Source organism: Leguminivora glycinivorella, chromosome 5 (genome assembly GCF_023078275.1).
Source record: "Leguminivora glycinivorella isolate SPB_JAAS2020 chromosome 5, LegGlyc_1.1, whole genome shotgun sequence".
NCBI classification, from domain to species: Eukaryota; Metazoa; Arthropoda; class Insecta; order Lepidoptera; family Tortricidae; genus Leguminivora; species Leguminivora glycinivorella.
In genome coordinates, this window is record NC_062975.1 from 17,997,763 (window position 1) to 18,019,827 (window position 22,065).

General features: G+C 36.3%; 2 protein-coding genes across 4 annotated transcripts in view; both read right to left on the minus strand.

Moving 5' to 3' along the window:
• Nucleotides 1-22,065, minus strand: part of LOC125226156 — a 74,421-nt gene that overhangs the window by 42,603 nt on the left and 9,753 nt on the right. For all 3 annotated transcript variants that reach the window (XM_048130056.1, XM_048130057.1, XM_048130058.1), the window contains one exon: nucleotides 16,788-16,847. In XM_048130056.1, the coding sequence (XP_047986013.1) occupies nucleotides 16,788-16,814 (27 nt within the window). In that variant the 5' untranslated portion in view covers nucleotides 16,815-16,847. The remainder of the gene's footprint in view (nucleotides 1-16,787; nucleotides 16,848-22,065) is intronic.
• On the minus strand, nucleotides 13,830-15,347 carry LOC125226157. Its single transcript, XM_048130059.1, has 3 exons — nucleotides 15,228-15,347; nucleotides 15,109-15,144; nucleotides 13,830-14,630 (listed from the first exon to the last, which is right to left on the minus strand). The coding sequence occupies exons 1-3, from the start codon at nucleotides 15,288-15,290 to the stop codon at nucleotides 13,863-13,865; spliced, it is 867 nt and encodes a 288-aa protein (XP_047986016.1). The 5' UTR covers nucleotides 15,291-15,347; the 3' UTR covers nucleotides 13,830-13,862.

The window sequence follows — 22,065 nt, forward strand, 5'->3', positions numbered from 1 at the left end:
GGACATTTTTTTTCTCCTATCAGGATCGAAAGACCTCGCGATTCTGAGTATTAATCACGTAAAAAATACCCATGTTACAAAAAAAGTGGGGTGGACAACTTTGAAAAAAAAAAAAAAAAAAGGCCCAGAATGTAAAATGACATCTTAAATGTATGGTTGATATAAAAAAATCAAAGTGCATAAAGTCAGTGAAATCTATACGTTGAACTTTTCTATCAATTAAATTATTAATTTGGTCCACCAGTGGTAGAAATAAATTTATAGAAGTAGAACTGTACGAGTAGTTAGTTCCTAGTTATTAAAGGCAGTACTTGCAACAGGTTTTGTTTAATACTCGTACAAATCATGTTTTTTTTTTTTTTTTTATGAAATAGGCAGCAAACGAGCAGACGAGGTGATGGTAAGCAGTCATCGCATGGATATAAGCAACATCAGTACAAATTGCATTATGTTTCTCATTTTCATTTTATTTTATTTTAATAGCCACACTTTCACTAATATTTGCTTCTTACATTACTATTTATATTGCGGTCATGTCAACCTTTTAATGGTGTATGACACTAAAATGTTTATTTATGATTCTGATCCGTATAGAATTTGAAGATAGTTTTTGACTTATAACTCCCAAGAGCGGGCCTGGAGTACTATCATTGACACTGTGGTGGCTCATCGTAGTTATCTCTCTTTCTCGCTCTTCCGTATTGGTGCGACACTAACAGGTGTATCCTTCTCCAAGTAGCGTGACCAGTGTACAGCGTACAGCTGCAAAAGTGCATGGCGAATTTATCAATGAATTCATTCATAATTTCTCCATGCAATTCTGCAGCTCACTGCTCACGTGTGGCTGGAGGCCCCAGACCTCTAAGCTCTAAACCGTCAAAAGTTCTTCTAACTAATATGGCGTTTACGCCTTTCGCCCACGCCTTGCGCCCCGCGGCTCAATCGGCGGCCTTGACCGACATCCGCGGTCATAGTCATCGCTTTCAATTTATATAGGGACGACAAGTCTGTTTCAAGTGCAAGTTTAGACACGGCTCAGTGCTCGTGCGTTACCGATGCGACTATAAGTTGAATTTGCACTTCATTACATTTAAAATCTGCAAGAAAGAGATGCAGCTATTTGCCACTCACTCTTACCCATATTTGCGTCCCAAAACTTGCAGCTATAACTTCAAGGTCACATTTGGATGACCACTGCATCAACACGCCATGAGAGGAGCCGTCGTAAGCATTTCTTTTTTTTTTGCCACTTTTATGAAACGTGGTATTTTTGAAAACAAATTATGGTATTTCTACTCAGAATCACTAGGTTTTTTAATCCTAGTAGTTAAAAAAATTGTCCCATAAGATTTTTCTTATTTTGTTACCATTTTCCGTACATGTTGTATGGGGTAACAAAAGAGGAAAGTAACAGAAATCTATGGAAATTCTGGGACACTTTTTGTCTCCCCGTGAAATTGAAAGTACTCGTGATTCTGAGTACAATTGACCTAAAATTCCCTAAAAAAATCGAAATAAAAAAGTGGCAAAGAAAAGAAATGCTGTGTCAACATAACATTATATTGAATTTTATATTATATTAATTATATTATAAAATAATATAAAACAAGAAACAGGACGTTTGTATTTTCTATAATGACTGCATCGGGTTAGGCCATCAGGGAAGCTATCGGCGGACGACAGTAGGGCGTTTCAAGTGCAAGTTTAGGCACGGTTGAGAGTTGATGCGCTTATTAAGGTTACATTCGGATGGCCACTGCATCTATTATACATCTACAAGCCAATGAGAGGAGCCGCTTCATAAGTTATCCATTACTAATATTATAAACTGGAAAGTGTGTGTGTCTGTTTGTTTGTCCGTTTTTCACGGCAAAACGGAGCGACGAATTGACGTGATTTTTTAAGTGGAGATAGTTGAAGGGATGCACTGACTTTTTGCCTTTTTTTTAACCCCACACTTCCCTAAATATCAATATAAATAACAAGTATCTATAACTAGGTTCGTGACGCGTGACGATAAATAGGTTCCCAACCTCAACTGTTGAGTTATTTCGTCATCATCATCAAATTTTAAATGTAGCTATTCTTGTTTCAACAACTGTAAAGCATATTATGCTTTACTTTCATGTCATTGTTATAAGTTAGATTTTCTGTTTCCTTTTTTCGTTTGATAAAATCTTTTGAACTTGGCTCGACTAAGTAGTGGCGCGTCTAAGTGTGTTTTCACATATTGTCCGATCCGATATCGGATGTAGGACGCCCATACATTACAGGCGCCATCTTTGGTTTTTTCCATTGAAATCCTTCCGACATCCGATATCGGATCGGATAATGTGAAAACGGACTAAAGTCATCAACTCGCTGCATTAGCTTCAGTCAACAACGCTTTTGTCAATCAGGTCAATATACTAACGTAGGTACTTAATTATAGGTAAACATATCCTCTATATTTAACCATAATTATGCACATTTATTGCCTAATGAGTGCATAAAGTTTGCATTATTGACGTGGGAAAGGAAAACGAAGAGGAAATGGCGGGAAGACTTTGCCAATTGTTCAATTAATAAAAATAAAAAAAATTGATGTAGTGAATGCAATCGAATAGCGAAAATACCGAGCATATTTAAAACAGCCCAGTCAAACAAGTTCAAATCAAATCTAGTTCTTCGTTGAAGAATTTTTATACAAGCATAATATAATTAAGAGTAGGCAAATGTAGTTACGTACTGTTAAATTAGTGTATCCTTTCTGCTCCACTCCGCAATTTCTGTCTTTTATACCATAAATCATATTTGTAACCGCCAGGTTCTAGCTAAACTTAACAATTCGCCAACAATGTGAAAACCGAAAGTGCAATTGTTTAACGTGTAAGTTTCTTAATTGTTTTAAAACATGCCGTGGCCCTGAAATGTAATGCAATTGGGTGCAATGCGAATTTCACTCGACATTGTTTTTGTATGGAAATTAGCCATGATAGCCATAGGTTTACGCATTTTACTACTGTGTCTATTCTGTTTTTTATCAGTTTAGATTGGTAAGAAACAATTATAGTTACTTTTTAGATTATTTCTTAAAACGAAATGAAGTGCGATGATGAAGAAATAAAATTGCTCAATGCGACTAAAATAAAGGGTCTCAAATTAGAAAAAGGAACAAGGACTTTGTCTCTGACCAAAAGGCCGAAGTGAGGTCAAGACTTTTTCTTACTAAATAGAAAATGAAGACGTAAGAAGAACCGCAAAATCGACGTTGATTAAATTATTTACCCCTGCCTTGAATCACTTCGCAAGCCTCCTTTATTGAGTCTGTGGCAAACCTTAGCTAAAAAAAGCAGGCAGCTTAATTAATATTAAACGTTGTGGTCAAAACTTATGTTATTCTACTTTTTATTTGTCAATAAAATACGTTCAGGTTATGTTTCTAATCATTTGAGTCCAAAAAGTAGTCCCACAAGTGGTCCCCTCATCGTCATCTCAAATGGCCATGTTATCTAAGTCAAAAGTAACCACAGCATCAGTTTAATGCCTTTAGTAAAAGCTAATTGTATCAGGTTGAGTAAGATAAGTAGGTACCTGTATCAGCATTACATCACAAACAGCTTTTGAATCTGCACTTAAGAGAACTCGTTTTTGATCCCAATTCTGATCGTATAAAATTATAAATATCGTAACAAGTACCTATTAAGTATACGGGAAGCGCGTGAGAAATTATTAGTTTTATGCTAGTCCGAAATGTATTTGGTTTATGGATTCTACCTCATTAAAAATATATTTTAAGATAGGTCAACCTAGGTCCTATCAGACCAATAATAATACTTTCAATTTATACCTAGAGGTTAACGATGTTTTTAAGTATTCCAAATTTCAAAGTGATAGTATAAGTAGTTCTCGAAATATTTAATAATGTGACAGACAGACAGACAGGGACACAACAGGGACAGAGTTGCGACTCTGGTGCGCCATAAGGGTTCCTTTTGTACCTTTTTGGTACAGAACCCTAATAAGAGTGTACAAGTTTCTAACGGGTCGGCAACGCACATGTGACACCCCTTGAGTTGCAGGCGTCCATAGGTTATGGTCACCGCTTTCCATCAGGAAGGACCATACCTGTTTGCCACCGACGTGGTATAAAAAATTACCTCATAAAATTATTGCAGTGATTGTCGTCTGTAATAGGTACATACATAGAGGTAGATTCAATTGTGATGTGGATTCAGGGGTAGCAACCAATCACTGCAATATCACGATTTAGTTTCTTTCAACTCCTTAATTGTTAAGACTGTGCCTTAAGAACAAATTTTTCAAAGTTTCCTGGTAAGTAGTTATTTTTAAATCTAATTATGTTTTAAGTGGCTGCCATAAATACCTATACGAGTATTGTAGGTATATTTGTCCCTGTTTTAAAATTATGTAGTTTCAAAAAGACGTAATGTAAACGTCTTGCACAAAAATCGTGATTTTGCAAGTAGGTTCTGATTTAATAGTTATTGGCGATGGCGGTAAAGTCGAGTTTGAATTAAATTACTGGGTGTATACTGTTCCAGTGGTCAGCGTGAGAGTGGCGGTTGCGGAGTCTGCGCTTAGGGTTGCCACTAATACAACTATAGTCTGCATATATATAGTAATCTTTAGGTATTTATACCTCTATAAAGGCAGGTTGCTGAGTGACAGATCCTTGGTTTTGTATTTGGCCGGTTAATCGACAAATTTTGCAAGTACCCGAAAATGTAAAAATTATTAAAGTTTACGTTTTTTAGTATCTAAAAGTACAGAGTATAGTTAGCTCTCTGAACAAAGGAAAAAGTGGAAAATAATTACTTCTTCGAATTGCCAGTTACGAAATTGGCTAAGTCTTTTATGGCAAGTTCCGCATTTGGCAGAATTTCACAAATTTCAAGTATCGTATGAGTATCGGTTGAGAATTGTGTGTAAGAGGAGGACTTCCGGAGTCCGGACATACAAAAAATAAATCGAGGTTAATACGAGTTTAAGGCTACTTACCTAATCCTAGTTCTGCATTGTAATGTTTAAGGAACAGTCATGTTTAAAAAATGTAAAAAATAGTTGCTTTTGTTCGTTTAAGTTAGAACAATGAAAATGTCAAGGACGTTATATTTATGTTTAACTAGACGCAAACTTATGTGGCAGCCCTAGGGGTACGGTCGCAAGTTACGCAAGCATTAATAAGTAGCTCTAAACTCGCTCTACATTCGCTCTTTGTCTTGGCGAGAGCCTTTGGCATACCTTCGGTCACAAGATCCTATAGATAGCTCGTTAGAAAAACATATAAAATATTTAAATATACGGTTGTACAGTCAGCATCAACAGTAGCAGACGAAATGTCGTCATCTTTACCAGAAAAAATAAATAGAAATCATTAAAATATATTCAATAAAATATACGCCATTTATATTCAACTCTGAATCACGACTTTGTGATAATACCCGCAGATCACGAGATGCAATCTCCAGAATTATACACGGCAATTTGCGTAGTCTAGTTTTTTTAAATATTTTTTTGATGACATTGATGATTTTGGAAAACAGGTGACTTTAATTTCAAACCTGTTGTAACATGCTGTTAGAACCTGTTCCATGACTTTTTGACGCTTTAAATTATTTACTCAATAGACGGAAAATGCAAAAATTACATGTGACGTATTTTAAAACTTCCATGCAATACATGTAAGACGGTTCAGTTTTGTGCTACATATAATACTTTAACTCAATAATGGGTAGGTATCCATACTTAATATTATAAATGGGAAAGTGTGTCTGTTTGTTTGTCCGTCTTTCACGGCAATACGGAGCGACGAATTGTCGTGATTTTTTAAGTGGAGATAGTTGAAGGGATGGAGGAGTGACATAGGCTACTTTTTGTCTCTTTCTAACCCCCCACTTTCCTAAAATGGGGGTTGGAAGTTTGTATGGAGCATTCCGCAATTTTCAAATTTAACGCGAGTGAAGCCGCGGGCAAAGGCTAGTGACATATAAATCAAGAATGTGTCAAAAGGTGACGAGGTCTCCTAAAAGTTCCAAAGTATCGACAATAGTGTGGTATAATATAAATTAATATTACTAGGTACCGGAATTCCATACTTAAACTTATTTATTATTAATTAATTAATAACAATATATTTACACGGCATTACAGACAAGCCAATACACCGAGAAATAGAGTATATACATTTTCGCTGTACACAAAATACAAATTTTATAACAAAACAAAACTTAAACAAAAATACTAGACAACCTGTCATCCATCGACTCACAAAACCTTAAACATTCATAACACACATTCGCCCATCTCCACGCAAACATGTCGCATTCAGGTGCGGATGTCAGAGTCTTATGCAGATATATTATTATTATTGTAGCCAAATATGTAAATGGTTAGGTACAACTTTCTTAAAGAGATTCTATTTTTTATTCCAGGAAAGACAAGTTCTTTTTCATATCGCCTGACAATGGTACTGATTATCTGTTAATTATATCAGTGGCTAATAATTCTCATTGTTAACAATCTCGTAAGAATGCGTATTGTGTGTTTTTGTGCCCGTACTTCCGAGCAACAGTTAGAGCAAGCGGTGCAGTAATGTGGCTAGTTTTAGAAAAGGTTATAGGAAAATGAGAGTCGTAGAATGTATTGGGTCTCATCATAGATAAATATAAGAAGATCATAACGCCCCATACATTAAAATGCGACCGCCTAAGAACGCGCATAGAAAAGAAAAGAAAAGAAGAAAAGAAAATATTTATTCATAACATCAGTTATAGGTCAGTGGGTACATATTAAAACATTATACTTATAATTATACATAAGTACAGATTATTTTCTATTATTGATATAGTTATGTGTGGTTATATCGGGATTGAATATAATTATTTAATATTTTATTATCAACTCATTAATGTCATAGAACTGTTCATGCAGTAGCCATCGCTTAAGCCTGCCTTTAAATACCTGTGAGGAAGGTGCATCTCTGACGGTAACTGGTAGCTTACTGTACACTAGGGGGCCGAGGACGCGCACGGACCGTTTGGATTTCGCGAGCCTGTGGGGGGCGGAGACCAGCTGGCCCGCGTTTTTGTTGCTACGTAGACTGTACTTAGTATTTGTTGGTTTTGTTGCAAACTGTGCGCTATTGATATAGGTAAATATTGCAACTCGTTCAATTAATAAAGACGGTAATGTTAGAATGCTAAATTGTCTAAAATACTCGCGCGCAGAGACGTCGTCAGACACACCTGCTATTGCTCGAATGGCACGTTTCTGAAGTACAAATACCCTATGCCAGTCCGCTGCCGTAGCCCAAAGCTCGGTTCCATATGCGATGTACGCATGCACTGTGGCAAAATAACAACTCCTGACGACATCCCCGGTCGCGGTACTTGCGAGGCGCTTCAGCGCGAAGCATGCGCTCCCAAGCTTGGCGCACAGCTGATCGATGTGCGTGTCCCACAGCAACCCGCTGTCTATAGTGAAACCCAGAAGTTTCGTTTCCGTTACTTGCTGGACAGCGTCATCACCAGCGCACACCGTTGTTGGCTGAACCGCGTGACCGTTTAGCTTGAACTTCATCCAGGAAGTCTTACTTTTGTTGAGGGCTAAACCGTTCGCATGGAACCATTGGCTCAACTGCTGAAGGGTACTGTTAACGTTCGTCTCCAACTGCTCGTGGGATGTGCCGGTGACGACGGCCGTCACGTCATCAGCGTACATATATATGCTGGAGCCCTTTATAACCTGCGGGAGGTCGTTCAGGAGGATACTGAATAAAGTATTCGAAAGGCACGAGCCCTGAGGTACTCCAAGTAGGCATTTCATTTCCTCTGATTGGACACGCCCGCCATCACCAACTACCACTTGGCATCTGTCGGACATGAACGACAACAGTAGTGCTAGAGCCGGGCCGCGAACACCGTAGTGCTCCAGTTTGCGCGCGATAAGGCGGTGGTCCGCGGTGTCGAACGCGCGCGAGAGGTCGCAGCACACCACGGCCACCTGCAGCGCAGCCTCCCGCGCGCGCAGCACGTCCCACACCACCTCGCGCACCAGCTCAGTAGTCGAGCGCCCGGCGCGGTATGCGTACTGTCTATCTGAAAGGGTAAATTGTGGTGTCCAGAACGATAACAATCTAATGTTAAGCCCGACTTCTAACAGTTTACTAACGGCAGGTACTAGAGATATAGGGCGATACGAGCTTAGGGCCGATTTGGAGCCTTTCCCTTTATATAATGGGGTGACTTTTACTTTTTTAAGGCTTACAGGTATGGTGGCCTGCCGAATACAGCTATTATATAATTTAGCAAGTACAAAGGACAACGCCGGGCCCACGTACTGAAGAACGCTGGCTGATATGTTATAAATATCGGAGCTGTTTTTTGGAGTGATGTGTGTGCGAAGTATAAATTCCACTTCGCTGGGCGAAAAGGGCTTAAATCTTAACGAGCGGTCACATTCGGCAATATTGCTCGCTATAGTGAACATCGAGCTGTTGGTATTGGGCGCGGGCGCTCCGCACTTAATTGCCGCCGTTATGAATTCCGCGTTTAGTGCGTCTACCGCGAGTTTCTTAGTGGTGAATTTGAGCCCTTGTTCGTCCCTTATGACCTCCGTGTAGTCCGTCCGCTCGCGGCACTTACGACCTAGCTCTTTGTTAATAACTTCCCACATACTTTTGCATTTATTAGAGGCGTTCCCTATGAGTTGACTGTAATACTCAGTACGTTTGCACTTTAACATGACATTGTATTTAGATGATAAAGTGCAATACCGCTCGGCAATATTTATGTCTAGAGGAAATTTTTCTTTTAAGTTAGCTACATCGTAAATAAGAAGTTTAAGATTTAATATATCAACATCAATCCAGGGACACCTATTACAGTTTTGTTGTACAACTTTTTTAGGAAAACATATATCGAAATTGTAAGTTAATAAGTTTATTAATGTGGAAGATAAAGATTGGCAGTCACCGAGGCTGTTTGCATCGACCCCCGGCCAGTCAATTGATTCTAATGCAGTAAGAAAACACCTTTTGTTGTTGTTATTTATCATACGCCTAGGTGTAGGTACATACAGAGTGGCCGAGTTGTTTACAAGTGTTATCTTTTGCGCCGAGTGGTCGCTCAGTTGCGTGCTTACGTAATCGCTATACACACGGTCGGTGCAAATATTCGAATATGCGTGATCTAATAGTGTTGAGCTATTATTCTGTGTTCTAGTCGGGAATTCTATATGCTGAGTAAAGTTCTGGTAGGATAGAATATCTGACAACCGTTTTTTATTGGGGGAATTCACTAGAAAGTCGATATTGACGTCACCCATTATTATGGTATTTAATCCTTCGGAATTTATTTTAGATAATAAGTTATTAAACAAATCTAAGTATATCGAATCACTGGTACAATTTGAATGGTATATAGCTACTATTAAAATATTAAGATCGATTAAATGGGTTGCGCATATATCGAAAACTTGTTGTACAGACATACCTGCTATGTCAGGCCTGTTTACGGCTTTCAGCCCAGACCGCACAAAGATGCAACTTCCTCCATGTGCAATGGATGGTCGGCAGTAGTAAGATATTAAATCAAAATTGTGTAACGTAACATATTTTATTTCACTGTCGAGTAACCAATGTTCTGTTAATATAAGTACGTCACATCTTAATTCATTTGATATTAGCACTTCTAATTTTACACTACACCACACATAGATGTCGCCACAAAATATGCCTTGTTGCCATGGATTATTTGTAGATTGGCGTTGTGTCACTTTCGAGCCATAAGTCTATGTCAAAACTGACAAGGCCATCTACAAGTATAATCAAAAGCTTTTTTTTTTGTGGAGCCATCTATGTGTGGTGTAGTGTATGCGCGTTCTTAGGCGGTCGCATTTTAATGTATGGGATGGTGTGATCTTCTTATGTTTAATCTATGGTCTCATACATTTCACGAGTCTTCTCTTTTCGCTCATACTTTTTTAGTAGCGATAACGATTGTCACAATTAGTCGCGAGCGTCCCTTGTCAGCTCCGTGGAAATATATTTCGTTCTCGCAATGGTCTGTTTGGCGACCTTTCTCGGAATTACACCATGTATTATCATCTGAAATATTTAGATGCGAACACCATAAGGCCAGTAGAGATAGATAAGTGTCGCGTATTATATACTAGATGTAGAAGAGGTGGAACATCGGATGCATACCATCTTATAAATTCGAAGAATACGAAACCTACAAAATGTAAAACTTTCGTACTTTTAAGCATATCGTTAACGCACCTTACACCTTATTTTAGATAATCGCCGAGAGGAGCCAAGGCTCTCTAAATAAACTTCGATTTTTTAAAGATAGGTACACACGGTACGTACTCAAACGCGATAAAATAACATAGTTACCTTTTATCCAACGTTACGGTCAGGTTGCACTAGCGGTGGCCGTGGTGGTGGACGGCTGGACGTGGTGGTTTTATAGCGTTCGACCAGTGTGTGTCTTTAAAAAGTACGAAACGCGAGAACTTAAAGTGTTATAAACTGCGATTTATTTTTAGAAGTTCAAATATTTTCTTGGCGCTGTAATAACCTTAGGTACTCACTTTGCGAATAATTTCCATTCGTGATATACTTTAGCATCAGGAGCGACTGTCCCAATTCCAAATAGTTGCTGAGTTGAACATATTCGTAATATAAATTAGCCCCTAATTAAAATGATCTACATACCAATATATCGATTTGTTTACCAACAAATAAAGATCTAATATTGTGATTGGATTTGTACCACTGAATACAAAGGACGCGTTATCTGAAATACATCTCAGACATTAGGAAATCATTATACCGATACCGTTTGATTGTTGCGTTGTGTAATGAAACTGAGCGTAAGTGTAATGAAACTTACGAGCAGAAGTTTTTTTAGATCGTAGAGACTAAATACTTAGGAAATAGATGCCTCAATCTGACTGTCCAGGAAGGCTTTAGATCAATTGGTAGGACTAAGGATATCCCCAAACTTATGACTCAAGTAGACTCTGTAAATATTGTTAAAACATTCAAGTCACTCAATTTAAAGAAAACGGAAGACTTATGGGGAACATCAGTTAAAGTAATTAGTCATGTCATAGATATAATAGCACCTTACTTGGCCGTAATATATAATATTTCAATTTCACAAGGCACCTTTCCAGATCTTATGAAATGTAGCAAAGTCATACCGCTTTTTAAATCGGGTGATTCGAGTGATATAACCAATTTCCGTCCCATATCAATACTTCCTGTACTAAGTAAAGTCTTTGAGAAGCTAATGTTAAATGATCTACTGGGACACTTCAACAGACATAGATTACTTACAAGCAAACAGTTCGGTTTCACAAGGGGCCGTTCCACGACCGATGCTGCTTCGGTACTCATTAAACATATATATAATTTTTGGGAAAATTCTTGTGATGCAATTGGCATATTTTGTGATCTTTCAAAAGCCTTTGATTGTGTGGATCATGGAACGCTCATTTTGAAATTAGAACACTATGGTTTGTCTATAAATGCCCTAAACTTTATGTCTTCTTACCTTAGCAATAGAACACAAACAGTAGTTGTTAACAAAACTCGCTCTAGCGGGACTGTAGTCCAATTAGGAGTGCCACAAGGCTCAATTTTAGGTCCATTCCTGTTTTTGGTTTATATAAATGATTTGCCATGTATAGTGAAAAACTTTTGTGAAATAGTACTTTTTGCTGATGATACATCACTGCTTTTTAATGTTGACCGAAAATCTACGGATTACAATGTAATTAATAGCACGTTAGCTGATGTACTGCAGTGGTTTACTGTCAACAATTTACTTCTTAATTCTAAGAAAACCAAATGTATTCGATTTTCTCTGCCGAATGTTAAACCAATCGATACAAAAATACTTTTGAATGATGAATGCTTAGAGATGGTAGATACAACACTGTTTCTTGGTTTAACATTGGACAAAAATCTACAATGGAGTCCTCATATAAAGAAACTAGCAAGCAAATTAAGTTCAGCCGCATACGCCGTTAGGAGAATCAGGCAACTGACTAATGTTGAGACAGCTCGCCTAGTGTATCATAGTTATTTTCACAGTGTAATGTCATACGGTATTCTGTTTTGGGGCAAAGCAGCTGACATACAGACTATCTTTGTATTACAAAAGAGAGCCATTCGTTCTATTTACAACTTAGGAACACGTGAATCAGTAAGAGAACTCTTCAAAGAAATTAATATCTTAACTGTAGCTTCCCAATACATTTATGATAGTATAATTTATGTTGTTAAGAATTTAGACTGTTTCACTAAGAATTCTGATATCCATAATTATTATAACACTAGAAACAAAAATAAGCTTGCCATAAAGAAGTTTCGTGTCCGTAAAGTACAGAAGTCATTTGTTGGGCAATGCATTCATTTTTATAATAAGTTACCTGACACTGCTTTGAGATTACCCCTCCCAGCTCTTAAGAACTACTTAAAAAAATCATTGATGTTAAAGGCTTATTACAGAGTCGAGGACTATTTGACAGACAAACATGCATGGCCCGAACCAGAAACTACAAAAAACGAATAGCAATTAAAATAATTGTATTATGTATAGAGGACACAGTTCAGATAAGAAAGCACATCAAATATTTTATATTTTATGTTGTGTAGGTAAATTACATATTTAATGATATTGAGATTCATATTATCTTTTTCTTCTATGACAATTTGATATGTTTTCTCTGAAGAAGAACGACGTATTATTAAGCAATAATATAATTTATTGAAATTGATTTCCATAGAGTACCTAGTCTGTTCATATTCTTTGATGAATACTTTTGCATGTTAAATTGTATGTTGTTATTTAATGCATGTTAATTATAAGATGTAATGTTTTGAAAAGAAGTTGCCCGCCGAGTTTCTTGCCGGTCCCATAGTGGATACCCCCCTCCCAACTGAGGGGGGACTGAAATCTTCTCGAGGCTGAGGCGTAGGGTTAGAGCCGGCGTAGCTTTATTTGACGTTCATATGCGCATTGTAATATGCCTACTTGAAAAATAAATATTTCATTTTCATTTTCATTTTCAAAAACCGATTCCGCGTCGCTATGAATTGGGGAGACCCTAAGAAGCACTTTCTGGACGCTGTGATACAGCGTCTCATGTCCATGAAAGAGAACGAGCCTGAAGATGCTAAATATTCAGTAAAGTGGGGAAGATTTAGCAGGAAAGGGGACCTTGGAACTAGGGAACACGCTAGGTCAAATATGTTGGAGGAGGGTAGGGAAAAGCTTTTATGCGAGACAAGTTGCAAAAATTTCCAACTGTCAGCTGTAAACTAACATTTCCAAATATCTCGAGTCTATAATGTGGAATGTTAAATATAATGGCATAGACATTGTGGGTCTAAACTCACGAGAAGCACGAAAAATTTTACGAAAAATATATTTAGTATTATTTTTATTTGCATATCAGTTGCTTATATCTTGGTACACAAGGCAGTCCATTATCATTAAAATGTATTATTTAAATTTGTAAAAGTAAAATTTTGATTAATTCCTTAAAATTAAATCGCTTTGTTTTTCAAGAAATTAATGTTTGCTTAGTTTAGGTCTGTCTAAAATATGAAGTACAAAACAGAATAAAAATTATTGGGAAAGAACAGAACGCAGTCTTTGTTGCGATGGTGAAATAAATCGTAATAATAACATAATGGGACCACCGTATGTAATTTTATGGCAGCCAGTATGACCCAATTCACTTTCACTTCGCCTTATGATATTTCGTTCCAAGAAAATGTGGTTAGGACTGGTTCAGAAAAACTTTTTGAAACTATTTCAAAGCATGTTTATTACGTTGCTTAATTACTCGTCCACCATGGACCCTCGCTCTTCATAAATGTTTGAAATTTTCTTGCAAATCTGTTGTCTTTTAGCATAAAAACAACGGTAAATATCGCCTCCGGGAGGTCTGTAAGGAAATTGTCTTCTTGTACGTAACACTAGGCCTTGGTATCCACACCAAGGCTTCCAACACTTCAGTTTGAGGGTGACGAAAAATGTCGTAGTCTTTAAAAGAATTTCGGGAACAATGCTTGGGACTTCTTTGAATCTAAGGCCCATGGGAAACGGTATGTAAGGGTTGAGATCACAGAGGACTTCTCCTTCTGAGCTCTGTTGGCATATAAATTCGTCTTGTGACAGTATGCCAGACTTATTGGGGTTCGCAGTATTCCCAGCGTCGATTAATTTAACATGAGTATCAGGACTGGTTTTGCTGTGACAGATTCGTTCTCCCTTCTTATAAACCAAGCAATCCACCATGTAAAATTGTTTGTCTGGTATAGTATTCGACAAGAAAAGTAATTTGTCGATATTTTTTAAATAGTTGTATCTTATTTTCTCGCATTCGTACTTCTCAGGTGATTTCAAGAAGCAAGACTGAAGGAACATGGTGGGAGACGTAATCTGAGATATAGATTCCAATTTTAATGATTTGCACTCTGTTTCGGTGCAATTGTATAATTTTACGTTGGATCTTGGTATGTAAGGGTCATATACTGGAGTGAAATCATCCGTTGGGATTTTTTCAACATTATTTCTTCGAAGGGCTTTGCACACAGGTTCTTCGTCCTGCAAATACCCTTTATTAATAATAATAATTTCACCAATGGTTGAAAAAATATTTTTTACAGATATTTCTGTAAAACCACCGAAATACAAATAGTAAAAATAAAATGCTGCAAAAGCCATCCATATGGTCTATAATGGACTGAAGTACATATTACTAAATTCGTTCAGCCGGCGTATCATGCTGCCAATTTTATCACTTATCCACATGGATAAAGCATCCGTCACGCTTTAGCAAGTATGTCAGTGTGAGAGTGACAGATGTCTTATCCACGTGGATAAGTGATAAAATTGGCAGCATGATACGCCGGCAGGTCTGTTTTGCCCCATTTTCGAATAGATATTTATGACAATATTGTACTATTTACACTTAACTATGTATTCAACTTGAGAATCATGTCAATCAATTATTAGTATGCAATTGAGGTGGTTTTACGGTAATTTTTAAAAGTCTTTTAAAAACCATATTTAAAAGTCTTACCCTATCCAAAATGCAAACAACGTCCTTGTTAAAGAGCTGTTAAAAAATAGTAAACAATTTTAGTATAACAAAACTTTAAAATACACATTGCAATTGTTAAATTTTGAAATACAATTTACCCCCAAAACTCCATAGTTCCAAGTAGCAAGAGTGATAATGGAACAAAACAATTGGAAACTCATGTTTGTCTTACGTCACATGAACGAAAAGTATTTTCTCAAAGTCTAGATTTAATAAATAAGCCGTAAGCCATCGTTTCGCTCGATGCATTTTAATTGATAAGTAAATTGAATATCTCGAAGTGGTCAGGAGGCTGATTCTGCTTTTAAAACTTGTTAAGCGTGGGAGTTAGTTAATATTTTTTTTATGCTTTAGAGAACGGAATTTAATGACACGTCGTGTGAAAGTTACAGCGGCACATAAGGCGGCAGATTTAAGACTGAAAGAAATGACGTACCTATACTTATCTAATTATACTATTAAGTGGTCATATACATATACAATCAATGGAAATCAGACATGAACTCAGTGACGACAGTGACTCAGTAAACCGTTTATAGCTCGGTCGAAATCCTGTGCGAATATAATTAATTGCGCTCATATTCATGATTTACGATTTTTATTCATATGTATATTATAATACAAAATACATATTAGCCCTCTCATTTCGGGCTTCTTTTGACGACCATTACGATCGGAAGTGTGGGCGTAATGCAAATATTTAGAACCGTGTATGTCATCAAAGTAGGAAGGCGGACCCGGGCAAAGCCCGGTATAATGCTAAGTAGAAGAAGAAGCTCCGTGTGGTGACGGGTTAAGAATTTTACCACCCCCTTTCCTCCTATGGGTGATGTAGAATTGACTGTGGGATATAGGTTGCATCGTCAACTCATAATTATACGGGCTGGCAACTTGTCACTGCAAATCTCAATTTTGTTTTGTTTCAACTTCTTTAATTGCCAAGCGTGGCACTAAAACTTAAGCAATTCATGTACTGTGCCAATTGGTTATGATTTATGTAAGAAAGAGTAAAATAAATAACTAATAACAACTTTTAATATCAGAATCAGGCTCTAGTCAATCAAGATTAGTTGAGGAAGTGGAGGAATTGAAAGAAAAAGTAGCATTACACCCAATTTGTAACATGCGTAGGCATGCAGCGTTACATGCCCGATTTCTTTTCCGACAGGCTGAGGGAACTACTTGCATTATCTAAGAATAGTTAATTATATATTATGAGTATTTATCGGTATCTATTATAAAATGGAAAATATGTGTTTAATACAAATATTACCTATTACCGAGTAAAAATTTATATTGGTAGTAACACTAATTAGTTGGAATTGTTAAAAAATTACTCGATTTTTATAGACGTAATTTCGACTGGAATATTATTGTCCCTACCTAAATAATATAATTATATCAATGTGTGCTTTTTATTATTATATAGTAGCGATTTTACAGAGATTTGATAATAGAATAGGTAGTATATTACCGCACATAACGTATCAGCAGGCACTGCCAAGTGGCTAAAAACCTAAGCACTCTTCACAGGTTACGTCTTCTGATATGCTTGTATTTCACTTAACACCTCGCTCGCTTACGTCTATTATTGATAGTAGACTGTATAGAAAATACTTATTGCAATGCAGTGCAATTGTTGAAAGGTACTCACTCACCAGTAAAATTAGGTCCTGCTTATACATTTTTCATCACAGTGCGTCGGCTTGCGGCTGAACCTGAAAAAAAAAACCGTTGGTTTATTGATTTAAAAATCGACATCAACGACTTAAGATAGAATTTGTATACTTTTTATCGTGCATTAAAGTGATAAGGTGGATACTGTTAGCCCTTTCAAGGACAGTACTCCGCCTGTCGACGTACTGTCACTGAAAATATATATACGGGTATGTCCTTTCTGCGGCAGTAGTTCGGCTGACGACGTAGTGTCAGCGAATGGGTTAATATACCTATTCTCGTAAAGAAAAATGCCCTGAAACGCTATAATTGGGATCGATTTGGTTAATTTTAAATCAATTCGTTTCACTACAGCCGGCAGCATGAAGGTTGCCGTTAAACACCGTGTACTTGGTGTGAAATCGCTGTTATTGTTTTAAACAGTTGATAGATTTGCTGTGGCACTTGTTCTTAGAGGCCAGTATACACTGCTTGCGTGCGCACGTGCACTAAAATGTTGGCGTTAGGCACACACTGTCAGATTATCACGCAAACGGAGTGCCATCTCTTATCGAAATAGCAAGTTATCTACCCACTGACTCGGGGTTAAATGTTAACCCGGAGGTGTAATGTTAACCCGATGTTAACCATTTAACCCTGAGTTAGTTGGCTAACCCTGGGACATGCAAGTGTCCGGATTTGACACTTTAAAATTACGACTAGAATAGAATAGATAAGTAAACAGTTTAATTACTTCTTTATGGTTTCTCAAATCTATTAGTTGAGGGCTTCATAAGCTTTGCAATAAATTACAAGTGATGTTCGACCCTACTACATAAGTAAGCAAAACAAATGCAATCGATCTTAGATTTTTTTTTAAGTATTATTTATTTATTTATTTATTTATTGATTAGTAAAAACATGTTTACATGACATTACAGTAAAACCAATGCGTCACGAAACTTAGATAACAAAACAGAGAGAAAATAAAGAGAACAAAATTAAAAATAAAATTAAACAATTGATTTGGGCGATGACGTCACAGCGTGGCTCCGTTGCGTCGAATTATGAATGGACTTACTCTTGACCACAGACTAGCCAAAGGCAAAAGATGTGGCCTACGATGGAGTGAGCTCGCCCAGAAGATTTGGCGTTCTATTAGTCGTCAACAGAGATGCAGGACCCCGTAAACCCAAAAAGCGCCACAACGAACATCTAGAACAGATGCTGTGGCCAATGACTGTTAGTAGCTAAGCGGTGAGAGTACGTTTACATACTTGACTTGACACGCAACTAGTGTGTACAAGCCTTAAGGCTATGTTGTGTGTGATGTATGATGGTCTAGTTTTGACAAGGTTGTGCGTGGGCACTAGTCTTACACCGACATTCTTGAGACGTCGCTTGTAGCTCATTGTCATCAAAACATTCACTACTTAAATATTATAACCTTAAAAAAACTATGGCTTTCCGACACTTAATTTTTTAATCGGATTGTTTTTTTTCTCTCTTTTTCTTTTTCTTTAATTTTTTTCTATTTTTTTTTTTAATTGTCGTCTTGCTTTGTGGTTCGAATTAATATCCATATACTTTTTGGTCTAAGTACCTATATAAATATATATTTTATGAGTTTATTTATTATTATATTATTATATATGTATATATTGGTGTATTAATGTAATTGTATATGTATATATTTGTTACCATGTGTATACAAAATTTGCATTTAATTCTTTTAGTGGTTGTACATTTTTGAATTGGTCACTCATCGTTAATTCGCTTCTACTCATTTCCTCAAAGGTTGACTGGAAGAGATCCCATTAAGGGATAAGTCCGCCTACATTGTATATTACTGACTCTGTAACTGTGTCTCTTTTGTTTCCTTTATGTACAATAAAGCTTATACATACATACATACATAAATATTTGTTATTTGTAAGTTGTCATACTATAGTTGTTTCATTCATCAGGTTTGTAGCAGAATAGGGATAGAAAATTAGACTTTATTTTCTTGCTCTCTTTGAAATTGGCCTAATTGAGAAAATAAAAAGCCAAGTCAAATAAATGCTAAATAATAATGTATTGGCAAGCTGTGGTGCACCTACATAAGTACAAATTTTAATATGCATAAAGTGGCATGTAAATAAAGAAAATTAAATTATAAGACAGGACATAGAAACAGTTTTAATTGGCTGTAAATAAGTGAATTTTGTTTTCAACTTACAGTCCGACTATTTATTGCCAAAACGGGCCAAGAGCCTGTCGGGCCACGCTCAGCAGGGTTAGCACAGGATTGCCGTGAGAGTATGTCGCCGCGAGATAGACTATCCGTCCTTATGTCATTGATACAGTTAGAAGAAGACATGTGATCTATCTCGCGGCGACATACTCTCGCGGCAATCACGTGCTAGGCCTACTGTAGGGTGGAGCGAATTTAAAAATTTTGGAAATATATGCAATTGAATACCACTCAAAGAATGCCTAATTTTATGTAAATTCCGAGAAAAATAATAAAAAAAATCTAGCTATATACTTTTGGGCCTCTACTATTGATTTAATAAAAACATATTTTTTTTTTGTAAAATATAATTTTTTAATTTTACATTTTTTTTTACGTTTATAAATTAAACACCATCTTTGTTATCAGAAATGATTTTAATTTTACATTTTTTTACTTTTAAACATTTTTTTTCTGAGACCTAAATTTACTGTAAACTTGGAATTTTCCGAAAAATCCTATTTATATAATAACTAGTGCTTAAAAATATATTCTAAGCATGTGACAGAAAAGTTATCAATCGAAATAAACTCATAGCACATTGAACAACATAACTGTCCAACCAAAATTTTTGGTTATATCGCATCAAAGTATGCTTAAATTGCCCAATTAACGCCTAAAATGTCACTTTTGGTCATCATGTAAAAATAGGAAAAATCAAGAGAAATGCAAAAACCCAAAGCATTTTATTTATATCTAAAAATGTATTTTCATATAAAACACAACCCAAAAAATATACTGTACTTGTTACTTCGTTTATCGTATTTCGCATGATAAAGTGATTATTGAGTTAAAAATGAAATATTGAAGTATCATTTTTTTTATTTTTTAATATTTTAATTTAAACATTATTATGGTTAAATTCACTTAATAACAGGTTTTTTAATATCTTAAATTAATAATAAAAACACATGCCACAGTTTCGTTTATGTCACAGTTTCGTTTTCTTTCAACCCCTTATTTGCCGAGAAAACTTGAGTAGTTTCATTCATGGGATATGATTGTATTGTATTAATAATAAAAAATAATAATTGATATCAGAAATATTTAATTTATTTGTTAATTTTACCTAATTTTTTTTGTTTTTACGGCTGGTAGAGGGCTAAAAGTAGTACCTAATTTTAAATTTGATACCGGAAATATAATCTACAATTTTTTCCGCAACTTTCGATACCTATTCCGTTATGAATTTCGAATTTTTAATTTTCTCCATACAAGCACGCTCCACCCTAACGCTCAGTGTAGGGTTCCGTAGTTTTCCGTATTTTTCTCAAAAACTACTGAACCTATAAAGTTCAAAATAATTTTCCTAGAAAATATTTATAAAGTTCTACTTTTGTGATTTTTTTCCATATTTTTTAAACATATGGTTCAAAAGTTAGAGGGGGCACACTTTTTTTTCCTTTAGGAGCGATTATTTCCGAAAATATTAATATTATCAAAAAACAATTTTAGTAAACTGTTATTCATTTTTAAATACCTATCCAACAATATATCACACGTTGGGGTTGGAATAAAAAAAAATCAGTCCCCACTTTACATGAAGGGGGGATACCCTAACAAAACATTTTTTCCACTTTTTATTTTACCAATTTGTCGGCGTGATTGATGTACATATTGGTACTAAATTTCAGCTTTCTAGTGATAACGGTCACTGAGATCATCCGCGGACGGACGGACTTGACTACGGAACCCTAAAAACCATACAATACAAAAGTGACTCATTGTTATTGCGAATTTTATTTAAAGAAAGTGTCGTACAAGACATTAAACGATAGTGAAAACACCATCCTCTCGTGCATGCCAAACAGGTACTTTATATTGACGCCACTGCCACTCGCCTTGATCGACAATAACGTCATGCACTGGCGTGTTTTAGTGTTCAATAAAAGACCTTGTATTGAGCTATATACATGCAATAAGTGACAGTAGGTAACCATGAAAGTGAATTTAAGGTTTAGTTGATTGAAAAGCGAGATTTCATTTTTATCTATCGGAATTCATCAATAGTATGCCGTGCACTTTAGTGTTCAAATGACCGTACCTATATCGTTATGAGTTTGAGAGCAATTGTAACCACAGAAATGAACTTGAGGGCTAGCAGAAAAATGAGACATTTGTCCAATAAAAGGGCCGGAAAAGCCGTGTTGCCATTGGACTTTACAGCCATAGGAAAAGATGTGCCGTACCTCCGATCCCTGTCGGCGCACATATGTCCATAACTCGCGAAAGTCGCTGCAAAAATCACCTATTAAACATGGTGTGGCCAATGATGATTGTCCAAATATTTTCGCATCACATAACATTAACATTAAGGTAGCTTGAATGGCAACACGGATAAAAACTCTTAAAAATATAACAAAGCTTACCTATAAGTAAATTACCCAGACCCATATCCTGTGTAGTCTACCTTTGACTCACACCATATTACTGATAGGTTTTCCCTGTGTTATAACTAAAACGGAAACCGTAGCTAGTCAGACGTTTCCACTGAAACGCATTCATGTTGTTTTTTTATGAGTCAGATTCAAAGTCAACTTACCTAAATTTATATTTAACTATTTGTCGTTGTTCCTAAGGTCATATAGGCCAAGGGTCAAAGATACTTCCGCTGCGGCTCGCTTTACCCAACCAGTTAGGAACGGTACTTCTATAACCAGCGAAAGTGTCTATAACCCTTGCCATTTACCTAACTTATATTTGTACAAATAATATTAGATGGGGATATCCCATTCCATGTGAATACGACCCACTTGACCTTAGCAAGGTTGAAATCTTTTTTTTTAATTTGAATAGGTAGACGTTTGACCACGATCACACCTGGTGGTGATGATGTGATCTACGGTGGAGCACGCTTGCCCATGAGATACCTATTTATTCTTGCTTTAAAGAGACCTGGATTGTACTCATGCGGAAACACAAGCAGAATGGCTAAAATGTTGCACTCAAAAAATCAAAACCTTATATATATAAAATACAGAAAATAATACTACAAACCTTACTCA

Coding starts and splice junctions, on each gene's coding strand:
- LOC125226157 (XM_048130059.1), bottom strand. CDS start 15,290: ATGAGTTTCCAATTGTTTTGTTCCATTATCACTCTTGCTACTTGGAAC. Junction 15,145..15,227: donor GGAACTATGGAGTTTTGGGG/GTAAATTGTATT, acceptor ATTTTTTAACAG/CTCTTTAACAAGGACGTTGT. Junction 14,631..15,108: donor TTGTTTGCATTTTGGATAGG/GTAAGACTTTTA, acceptor GGGTATTTGCAG/GACGAAGAACCTGTGTGCAA.